This window comes from Callorhinchus milii, unplaced genomic scaffold, assembly GCF_018977255.1.
Source record: "Callorhinchus milii isolate IMCB2004 unplaced genomic scaffold, IMCB_Cmil_1.0 Scaffold2, whole genome shotgun sequence".
In the NCBI taxonomy this organism is placed as follows: Eukaryota; Metazoa; Chordata; class Chondrichthyes; order Chimaeriformes; family Callorhinchidae; genus Callorhinchus; species Callorhinchus milii.
The window spans coordinates 114714557-114727033 of NW_024704743.1; the positions used below are offsets into that span (position 1 = coordinate 114714557).

General features: G+C 40.1%; 1 protein-coding gene across 1 annotated transcript in view; it reads right to left on the minus strand.

The window, feature by feature from the left end:
- prex2 (phosphatidylinositol-3,4,5-trisphosphate-dependent Rac exchange factor 2) overlaps positions 1 to 12477 on the minus strand; it is a 184636-nt gene that overhangs the window by 127572 nt on the left and 44587 nt on the right. The window contains exons 7-8 of the mRNA XM_007886904.2: positions 8355 to 8488; positions 4270 to 4382 (exon numbers count right to left, since the gene is read on the minus strand). Coding sequence (XP_007885095.1) covers positions 4270 to 4382; positions 8355 to 8488 — 247 coding nt within the window. The remainder of the gene's footprint in view (positions 1 to 4269; positions 4383 to 8354; positions 8489 to 12477) is intronic.

A 12477-nucleotide genomic window follows, 5' to 3' on the forward strand; every position in this document is an offset into this window, starting at 1 on the left:
CTCACAACATAAAATGAGCCAAACCAAATGTAAGGATTATTATTATTTTAATTGTAATAAATTTCTCCCCTCTCCATCCTGAAAGCATTTGACTCTTCTCCCCTCTCCTGGGGAATAAAATTTCATAAGTGCTGGGTATGCTCCGGTAGTTCATCCAAGAGACCCCATTAATCCAGGCTGACCCCGTTGCAAAGCCTTGCAAGAGAATCAGTCTAATATTGTTCCCCTTATCTCTGGCAATCACGATGTACAAAGTGATGCTGGTGGTACCACCGATCATTTCTGCAGTAGTTAACATCATGTTTTATGCCTTGCCTTCATCAGGAGTGTAATTTTTCTTACACCTTTTAGTATTATTAAAAAATTATTATTATTGAAAAATAAATAATAATAATTTGGTCACTCCATCCACGACTGTTTGTGGTACACTGCTATGCGCTATTGGCTGCTGCTTTTCGCAAAATATACAGTCCATTCACTTTGCAGTATGTTCTGTGAAGCGCTTTGAGATGTCGCACCAAATCTAGGGATTGTTATTATTATAAATCACTCCCATTTGCTTCAATTCCGTTCATAGTGAATCCTCGCTAACCCAGCACATTCAATCACAGGCATCAGAGCTGAGACTGATCTTGTCCTCACCCACGTTCCACACACGAACACGACTGCAAACACACTTCTCATCCTTTTCTAATAAATGATTAGAAGTTGAAGATCTAAAGTTGTTTGAGTGGTCTAATGGCTGGTGTGAAGTAAATAATTAAACTCATTTATAGTTGTGCACAACTATCAAAAAGCAAGTCATAGCTTTTTACATTAGCTTTTTGAGCTAATAATCATAAATCATTAAGATGCACAAATGGATAATGCTCCTTTTGTACTAATGGCAGCAACGTGACATGGCTTTCAGTGGCAGACAATTCAAAGCAAGATTTACATCCCTGGCTCTGAATGACTCAAGATGGTGGAGTAATATTCTATTGTGCAGCATCTGACAGTGTTTAATATTAATAAAAATCTGTTAGTGTGGCTGGTTCTACAATAACATTTAAAGTCTTCAGAGAATTTATAAACCTCTGTGCTTTCAGTTTAAAAATTTGTTTGAGCTCAACGCCAGTGAAATCTGATTAATCCTCTTTCCAGACAACGCCAGCAATTCAATTCTAAAACCATGTCCCAGGAAATGTTTTGGGAGCACGGGTTCAAAATTGATGCAATCGTCTGAAGCTGAAGTTGCAAATACATTCCTTGCCTCAATCAATGCAGAAACTAGATCAAATTAATGCTGAATGTTTCTTTAAAAGGAGCAAACTGGAAACTTTATTGTATGAATATAATGTCATTTGTCCATAAATACACAGACACTGCACATTACAGTAAATCCCGTGAAGGGCTTTGAGGCATTTTGACAACATGAAAGAGGGTTACATCAAGTCGAATCCCTCGCTCCTCCCTCCTCACATTCAAAGCCTCCATCAAGACCTACCATTTTGATCATCTTTCTCCTCCCCACTCACCTCGTCAGCTCCCATCCCCCTACACCCCACTGACCCCAACCCCCAACCCTAGGTCAGGTGCCAGCCAACAAGATGATGTGCTTTGAGTTGTCCTCCCAATGTGGAAGGAGTTATGTAAATGGAAATTGAAATTGCACAGTATTGTATCAAATACTAGGATCATTCCTGTTCTTATTATAATCGGCTACTTTTGAATGAGATGTGCAGACCGGTTCCAAATGAATGCCGAAGATCTTATGATATTGATCCAAAAGAGAAGGATTTTTTTTCTCCCTGTCCTGATCAATAATCCTCCAGATTAATTAACCATTGCCAAATGGGGTATGAAGGAGGCAAATAGTTTTGAGACTCATCAACATGATAAGGTGCTAAGAAATTCTAATAGTTGGCATCATTTGTTATTTGCTTGTTATTCAGACATCTGTATTTTTATTTACTTGTAGCATTTTAGCTCATGTTGATCTCAGTCGGCCACAACTTGAAATAGAATTTAACTTTCTTGCACAGTCAACACCTACTCACCAAATGTTCTGAGTAGCAAAACAACCAAGTTTATGGCTGGATAGCTAAATGTCACAGCGAGAAAAAAAATCCTTCTGAATCGCAAACTGCTGCACATTTTCTCTGCTTTGTGAAAAATCAGTTAGTGATCTTATGGCACTGTATTGTCTCTATTTCATACTTAGTGTAATGGTACCTATAAGGCATGACTGTCAAAAATAGCATTACTATGGCAGTTATGTCGACATCGACCGTTACTCCAGTGTTTCTGTATTTAATATTTTTCTTTTTTAATCACAATATTTCAATGACATTTTGAACCGTTTACGCAAGTCATTGGTTAGACTGCAGCACTGCAGAAAAGGCATCACAGTCATGATACACTGTAGGTTCGCACAGATGAAACCATCGTAGGTTTGCACAGACGACATCGGGGAAGAGAGGTTAGAGAAATGACAGGACTCAAAAGAATTAGAACAGAGAATTGGAATAGAGGGACTGAGTAGTTGTCAAAATTATGAAAGATTTAGAGCGACAGAAAGTGAAAAAAAATTCCCATTTTGGGTAGTAACAACTTGCATTTATGTAGTGCCCTTCACACAGTATAGCATCTCAGAGCCCTGTACAGTGGCTGGTTTGGACACCGAGCAAGGGAGAGGGGTAGGTGATAATTTGAGCAGTCAAAGAGGTAGTTCTTTAGGTGGAGTTTAAAGATAGATAAGAGGAGGCCGAGGTGAAGGATTGAGGTAGGGAGTTCCAGAGGTTGGTGTGTAGCAGCTGAAAGCACAGCCATTGGTTTGGGTCCTGAGGGATCTGGGGGCACGAAACAGGCCTGGGCCGGATGAGAAAATGGGGGGGGCAGTTATTTATTCTGGGCTTATTAGAAACATTTGATTGTTACAGAGAGAATCCGATCTCTTTGAAAGTATCCATGACAAATACAGTGCTACACTGCCCTTGTCTTGTTACTATTTCCAGGAGGTTACCTGCCAAGTCGAAACAATATTTTTTAAGCACAAGCAGTTTCTATTATGGGTATTAAAACCACGACTGGTTGGGCTTTCTCTGATATCCTATAATTTCTAAGCCTGATGTGTAAATGGCACAAAAACATCCTGTTAAGTGAACACCACAGCCAAAGCCTTGATTTTTTTTCCCTTTCTATATGCTTGCGGGATTTGTTAATCGAAGGAAAATATCTTGCAGCCATTTGGGAGAAAATTCACAGAGTTTCCACAACATTGCAATCCAACATTATGGTAAAGGGGGGGAGGAGGAGGCACTGAGTTGATGAGATGAAGTAAAGCTAATGGAAAGCAGGGCTGTCATTTAATTATCAGACTGGTGTAATAATAATATAATAATAATCCTTGCATTTGATATAGCGCCTTATCACGTCTTCGAGACCTCTAAAAGCGCTTCACAGAATAAACTGTAAATTGAATTGACTGTACATTTTGTGGGCAAAACATAGCAGCCAATTGCACACAGCAGTGTCCCACAAACAGCTGTGGATGAGTGACCAAATTGTAATAACATCATTAGAGATAGTACCACTTGTCACATTTTGGCACAATGTTTAACACCATCTCTGTAAAGCTCTTTGAGATATTCTTCCATGTGAAAGGTGTTGTATAAATGCATCCGATTGTTATTTGTTTCCCTGGATAATATGAGCAACCATGTTACAGATTTAACAAAACAATCATACGTTTAAAGCATCTGTCAATAATAATGAGGCATAAATGAGAAATCATAATAAATAATGATCCTTGCAATTGGCATAGCGCTTTTCACATAAATAAACACTGTTCAGTAAGTGGATGTAATCGCACATTTAGAATAGAGATAGTTAGAACAAAAATTTATGTAGATTGACAGGAAATCAACATATAAAACAAAAATTTGGAAGAGTAAACAATATAAATGGAAATGAGACAGGAGAGCTGCTTAAGATATACGGTATTCTGTCAAAGACGACAAACTTCATAACTTCACCAACAGAAAAAAATAACTCAGTCAGTCAGTGTATGCAAAGCTCCATTTATAATTCTGTACACATTGTCCAGCATGCGTTACTCATCATCAGTTGAGCAGTCCCCGTAATATATATATTATGAGCAGAAATGGTAGCATGGCTGATATTTGTAGACAACTGGGAATTTATTGCACACAAGAGAATTTGAATAGAATTGCACATGAATAAAAACATGCGGTACATTTTAATTTTTTTTAAAAAAGTCACATTTACCTGTTCCGTCATCCACATTCTCCACCTCCATGACCTCAGTGTTTATTCTGCCCCGAAAAAGGTAACGATGCCCATCAGCAGCTTTCTTAGGGTGTGAGGTGTTCTTCAATCGCCTACAAATTCAAAATGTGTAAGCTTTTACTCTCAGTTATGTCTATGTACATCATATAATCTGCTGCACACTCGTATCTCTCTCCTTTCACAGTGCATTTAAATTATATCAGGGAAGAGAATGAGACAAGTGACAATTGTAGTGCAACTGGAAGCCATTTCTCTTCAGAAAGTGCCAGGTGACTCAGGGCATGGGTTAAATGTGGACACAATTCACTTTAGTGCTTTCTCTTGCCCTCACCCCCAAATTAGTCTTAGAGAATCAACCCTCACTGTGTGCCACTGGAGTTGGAAACAAGCTCATCAGATAAATGGCAGCGTTGTAAAATGCGTAGGGATGTTTAGCTTGTGCCAGTCCCTCTCGGTAGCACTTTCACCTCTGAATCAGAAGGTTGTAGGGTTATGGACTAACGTAGTCTCAGATAACACTCCATTGTAATGCTGCAGTGCATTCCATTGTGGGAGGTGCCGTCCTCTGGGACACTCGGGACCCCTACCCTGCGTGACAGGCCCTATATAAATGCAAGTTGTTGTTGTTGTCCTTTGGATGAGACGTTAAATCAAGATGCCGTCTGCCTGTTCAGGTAATGTTTCTCCCTGTGTCCTGGCCAACAATTCCCCAAAATAAAATTGGTCACTCATTCAATGGCTGTTTGTGGGGCACTCCTGTGTGTAATTGTGCTGCCACGGTTGCATACAAAACACACACTTAACAATCTCTGTATAGCACTTAAAACATTCTTCTACACGAACAGTGTTGTATAAGAGCAAGTTACTTCAGTGATTATCAGAGCAAACTACCGTCCTGTCAACCCAGGGCGGTTTTCACATCAGCCTTCAGGCAGTATTCAAATTCACTACCAGCACCAGAGATAATTATAGCATCGACAATCAATTTTTTTTACTCCTGTTACAGCTTGTGATCACCAAACTGCAATTTCAGGAGTTTAACACAGGTACAGTAGTCTTGAGTGTTATAACTGGTGCTTTGGTGCCTCACAGAGTTAATGGAGCATATTGCACAACAGTTAAACTGGCTCCGCAACCCCCTGGCAGTGGAAACAATAGCATCAAATATCTTCTTAACACATCGGTTCAGTGCACATGGTGTGTAATGTTGCCACATACGTGGGAACTCCTACATGAAATGAAACATTGAGATATCCCATTCTTTCCCCTCCTGCAAACACACAATCACATACAAGCACACAGGGTATCAGCAAGAACTTTGCACTTCCAATTCCATTGTCCAACTTTGCACTGAGAAATACAGGCTGGATGGACCTGGATAGATAGACATCCTCTCTGAGAGTTTTAAGAGTTTCAACTGTGGATGAATTACACATTCTCGATTCCAGATTCTTGCTTGAGTGAAAGATTAACTTTTTTGTTCCGCGTCTGAGCTGAAGTAATGAATGTGAAGTTTCATTCACAAAAAAGAACCAAGTACAATCAAATCAGTGAACGGTTTCTTGTAGCGCATGCACCAAAATAAGACCAAGCTAAATAAGATGATAAATAATGATAATAATCATAATAACAATCCTTGCAATTGATATACCTTCAAGTCATCCAGACGTCTCAAAGTGCTTCACAATATATACTGTAAGATGGATTGTCTGTTTATTGTGGGCAAAACGCGGCAGCCAGTTGCACACAGCAGTGTCTCTTGAACAACCAATGGAGTGAATGACCAATGTTATTTGGAGGATTGTTGGCCAGGACACCGGGAGAGACAAACACCCTTTTTTCTAAATAGTGCCATAGGATGTGTAACATCCATCTGAACAGTCCTTGAGACAAACAGTAATGAAGCCATTCGAGCGCCTTTTCAACCCATTTGATATCACGACTTCGGCACACTGTTTCCTCATGTGTCCACACAGGAAAATTGGAAAGAAAAACGTGTGGTCTGCAGTGTAAGTCTGAATATGATTTGAGGGCATTGGCTTGGATCAAATTCGATTCTCAATTTTACAGCGCCTTCAATAAAGCTGTCAGAGGTAATTATATAGACTTGTACAGAACAACTATCTAGCTATCAATTGTTTTTTCATATCTATTTTGTGACTCCCACGTTTCGGATACAGTTTACATAATAAAAAAAAGGTTTGAACCATGTCTCTGGCATCGGAGAACAATGAAACTACAAGAGTAAGCAGTCACGGTTTTGAACCTTTGATCTTAGTACGGAATCTATTACATATGCAATGCATTATCCACCACACTTATTAAAAGGCTGCACGGGATAAAATACCCAGTATGATTTATTAGTAGCTATAAATGATAATTGAAAGCATCAGCATGAACACAAATTTACTTCAAGCCCCATAACGAGCCTTAAAACTACGTGCTGCACCATTCAAAAACATAATAATAATTGTTATAAGTATGCAGTATTTTAGAAATGTTATGTCTGGTTGTCTTCCACTCTGCATTAAACACAGGGAATCAAACTGAACTGCGGTAATAGGTAAAATAGGTAATAGGTAGTTTGTGGAGTCCTGTAGCTCAGTGGTTAGAGCACTCGCTTTGCAAGCGAGAGACCTGAGTTCAATTCCAGGCAGAGGGCGAAACCTTGGGCAAATTTTCTTACTCCACACGCCTAATAATAATCCCTCCAAAACCAAAACAATAATAAATTGGTCATTTTCAATCCATGACTGTTTGTGGGACATTGCTGTGCGCAATTGGCTGCCGCATTTCGCCCACAAATATACAGTCAATTCACTTTACAGTATATTCTGTGAAGCGCTTTGGAACGTCCTCCCGACGTGAAAAGCGCTATATCAAATGCAAGGATTATTATTATTATTATTATTAAAAGAGAGAATTGTGTAGGAAAAATGTTGCATCACAGAGCTTGTCCAGGCAGCCAGACAAGTTGACACAACATCGGGATTCAGAACAAATTGGGACAGAAATCAGGACTTCTTTAAACAGAGGGTAGTCAACAGCTGGAATAGGCTAAATAGAAGGGCAGTTGAGGCTAGTGCAATGGACTCATTAAACAACCCGCTTGAAATCGTAGATGAAAGATTGTAGGGTTGGTATTCTGGAAGAACGAGGCCAAAACATGTAATGAATCATTGAAAAGTGTTGAATTTCAGGGTGAACTCAAGGCTGACAAAGATAGCTGTTGCAATTGTATTCATCTCACCTGACTAATACATGGCATGAAAGGGTTGAGCAATGACGAAAGTATTTTGGGTTATATTCCCTGGACATGACTTAAACTAACCAGAGGAATTGGAGGCCGCAGCTGTGGAATCAATTGTGCTGCTTAAAGCGGAGATAGATTCTTTGCAGGTCAGAGTTTTGAGGGATTTGGAGAAAAGGAGGGGAAATAGGTGTTAGTGATCTACAAAAATAGTGGAACAAAAACAGAAGTCGCTGGGAACACTCAGCAGGTCAGGCAGCATCCATGGAGAAAGGAAAGTGAGTCAACGTTTCGGGTCTATTATTACTGACGAATCTATCATTACTGACGAAGTTCTGACGAAGGGTCGTGGACCTGAAACGTTGACTCACTTTCCTTTCTCCATAGATGCTGCCTGACCTGCTGAGTGTTCCCAGCGACCTCTGTTTTCGTTCCAGATTTCCAACATCTGCAGTATTTTGCTTTTTAGAGCAAGGTTTGGAGCAGGTTTGATAGACGAGATGACCTGCAGTCCATACTGTCCTGTTCAAATGGACGTTAAACGTCCCACAACGCTGTTTGAGAAAGAGAATCACTTCACAGGCAATTGCTGTTTATTTGTAGGCAAACAATGACAGTTGCAGGCAAACATTAGCATGACAGTTTCCCTACAAATACAACGGTAATTACCCTTGAAGAAGCTTAGGGACCTTTTGACAATATAGATGTGAACCAAACACAATATTACATTAGTAAATGAAGCATTGATGCAAACCACACTCTTTGTATCAGGGCATTTGTGTATTGCTAAGTGTACAGGCAGCACATCACCTACCTGTGTTTCTTTTTGCAGTACACCAGCAGGTTATCAAAGAGGAAGAAAAATCGTTCCTGGATGTTGCCAGCTGAAATTTTGAGCAAAACCCCTTGCATCAGCAACTCAGTGCAGGTATCTGTTATGTTTGAACCCTAAACAAAAGTTGACACAAAAACGCCAGTGATTCTCAGGAAATCGAAAAGTCTATCAATAAATATACAGTGTTTCTTTTGTAATGACAAGTGAATGCCCCCTGCCCCACTCTTCAAACTGCAACTTATAATCATCAACTGAACTTACCTGACGCACTCAAACACGTTCTCCAAAGTGAATTGAGCTACATAAATGCAAGTGGCTGTTGTTAATGATTTATCGCTTTGATTTTATTTCAAAAGAAAGCATAGCAAAACACATTCATATGACCCAACTGAGCTTGCTCTGAATCACTTTGTCTCAACTTGGAAGCCGGTTCTTTTTGAAAACTGCAGAAATGCATCCCAATTAAGACTGAACGTAAGAATTTTCCATCATTCTGCGTGACCTTAAAAATTAACGCAAAATGGTCTTACATTAAGAACAGGTGGAATTTAGAGTCACTGTCACAACCGGTAACAACAAGAAAGTGATGTTGTGGGTGTTGGTGGTGGGTGGGGGGGTGGGTGCAGGGTTTCATTCAGAAACCGCAGAAGTTTCGTTCAACAAAATCGCTGTTGGGGTTATAGTTCCTAAGTCTTTTAGTAAATTGTGATTTCAGTCTCAATCCATGCTTCAGTGTCTCTGGTCAAATATTTATGTAGGATATTCTGCTGTGTGTTTGGGCAGAGGTAAGAATCAGAAGTGCTCTGTGCCAATTCCATCATTGAGATGTAACACGTTCAAGTCAGGAGTGTTGGACTCTGAACGCAATTCGCATCATTGTTCCCTGTGCTCACAAATACAACAACAACAATTACAAGATTCCATTTATAGAGCGCCTTTCACGTCAGGAGGACGTCCCAAGGCGGTAAACCATGACGTGAGTGACCAATTTTATTATTAGGGAACGTTCGCTGGGACACGCTGTGGGATCTTTAAGGTCCACCTGAACAGGCAGACGGGACCTCGGTTTCGCACCTCCAACAATGCAACACCCTCCAGCACTGCATTGGAGTGTCAGCCTCGACCATATGAGTTCCAAGTCCCAACTTGGGGCTTGAACCCACAACCTTCTGACTCAGAGGCGACAGTGCTACCGACTGAGCCAGGCTGGCACACTGGATGGAGAGTTTGTGTGTTAGCAGTCGTAAGCTCTGCACTTAAAACACTGCAGCACTTTTAATCGGCACAGATGGAATTCATATTCAAGCAAATGGGGAAAAATAAGTTACAAACAACGATGGATTCCAGATTTTACAGATTAGAACTGTATTTCTCACTGGTTGAAAGCTCCATGGGACTGTACAAACATCTGACACAATAGGGAGCCATTTGACCCTTTTTCTAAAGCTGACAAACGTCTCTATCAGCAACAATAATGCAGTATGTACTTTGCATCTAACACATTTTATGTTGAAAATGGCAAAAAAAAATCCTTTTCTTATTTTCGAACAGTGCCAAGGGATCTTTAACGTCCACCTGAACATGTAGACCGGACTTCAGTTTAACACTTCAAACTGTGAAATGAAATAATTACGATTGATTATAAGTTGCATTGTGCCATTGCCATTTCAAAGAAAGGCAGTCTTTCTCCTGCTTATTTTAGTTAATATTCCTAATCTAAATTTAGCCTCAAATTCAAATTAATTGACTATTCATCTGATTCTCATTTATGGGATGTGGCTGGTACAGATTAGTTGCCATATTTCCCTATGTAACATTCTCTTTCATTTCTGAATCAATCACATTTAGTGCAGCACTTTGAGGCGTTTATTGTTACATGAAAGGAGCTATCTAAATACAAGCTATCACTACAATAATAAGCACATTCGCAGACAAACTAAAGGAGCGAACACTATTAAGTGAGCTCTGCACTTGTTAAGAACGCAGAAGGAAGAACAGAATTGTCTACCCAATGCGACAGACAGCTTTAACTTTTCCTTATTACAACTGATGAAGCTTGTCACAGTGACTCCTTCCTCCACCAAAACAGACTTTGGTTCCCTTTTTATTTTAACCTCACACGAGAGCTCTAACTATCCTTTGTTCCTTTGGTAAGCCTAAAAATAACCAACCTATTTCCTCACACAGCTAAGCAATGTGTTAAACATTTCCTCCTGGGAGGAAATCTCAAGCTTTTTTTTTCTCCCTTTTTGTATTTCAGCTGTTTCGCTCAGGAACAGATGTTTATTTTGTCAAAGCGGTCATGGCACTTCACAACGTTTTAATGCGCTCAATCCAGGGATTGTTAGCTAGTTCTGGCAGTAGCCCTGGAAGCTCCAAACACTTCTTTATTACTGCAGAAACTAGTGAAAACTAAGCAGTTATAAACCAATAAATTAAGGGTTTCTCCTTCCCCCTCCCACCCCTACCTGCATGTACACAAGTCCTTATGTTTATATGAACCCATTTATTCCAGAGCAAAATGGTCAGTATTGCACTCCAGCTTTAAAAGGAGGTAAACATTTGTTAAGTTTGAGGTGGGAAGAAAAGCATTTTTTTACTCTCCCAAGTCCCTCAAGTCACATCAAGGGCTGGTAAGATGTATTTGTAATGGGATTCCTCAATCAGGAGACTGAGTCACACAAATTAAGAATTCCAGATATCCTGAGGTACATCAAGCCGACACACTGAACTGGTTTCAAGGAGTTCCCTTGGAACATAGGAACATAGGAATTAGGAGCAGGAATAGGCCCTTCGAGCCTGCCCCGCCATTCAATAAGATCATGGCTGATCTTCTAACCTAACTCCATCTGTCTGCCTTATCCCCATATTCCTTAATCTCTCTTGGGTCTATACCTAATAGCATACACATCAGGTCACCACAATATAAGGGGGCTGCTCAGACAGTACAGAGGACTGCAACAAGGATGATCCCCAGCATTAGAGAAATGAGCTATGAATGATTAGAGAAGCTGGGGCTCTTCAGTCTTAAGGGAAGGCGACTTAGAGGGAACCTTATACAAGTGCATAACATTTTAAATGGGATTGAAGAAGTAAACCCAGAATAATACTTCAGGATGCATTAACAACAACTTGCATTTATATAGCATCCTTCGCACAGGGCAGCTTAACTCTAGAGCACTCTACCCAAGACAGTAGAACAAGAGGACAGAGGTTTATAGTTGCAAAGGGCAATTTAAGGACAGAAACCAGGGCAATTTAAGGACAGCACCCTCCAGCCCCTCCCATCACCACACCAAGATGCTTTTTAAATGAGTCCCTTGTGCTGGCCTCAACCACCCTTCCTGGGAAAGTCACAAGATAATAATAATCCTTGCATTTGATATAGCACCTTATCATGTCATTAGGAACGTCTCAAAGCGCTTCGCTGAATATATTGTGAAGTGAAAATAAAAACAGAAGTCACTGGGAACTTCTTTCCCAGCGACTTCTGTTTCTGATTGTGTTTTCAGATTTCCAGCATCTGCAGTATTTTGCAGTGAGTTCTGATGAAGAGTCGTGGACCCGAAACATTGACTCACTTTCCTTTCCCCATAAACGCTGCCTGACCTCTGTTTTTGTTTCAGATTTCCAGCATCTGAGTATTTTGCGTTTTGTTTATACTGTAAATAAAAATGACTGTGAGTTTTGTGGGCAAAGCATGGCAGCTAATTGTGCACAGCAGTTTCCCACAAACAGGAGCAAGAATCTAGACTGATTTTCCAGTTGCCAATCCAGAGAAATTAAGCAGAATCAAACTCACAACCTTTCGATTTGTAGCGTCAAACCGCATCAGGGGAGATGTTTGGTTGGATGGTTTCTAAGAAAACAATACTGTGCAATGTTCACATCCTAAGTGTTACAGTTTAGTGGGATAATGTCTATATAATATATAGACATTGTCCTATATGTGTGCATGTTGGTTGTGGACTCCCCATCCAGTGGAAACATCTTATTTATGTTAACCTAATCAAACCCTTTTATAATTTTAAACACCTTTATTTGGTTCCCCCTTAAACATCTCTTCTCTAGCGAAAAGAGGCCTAACATATCCATTCTATCC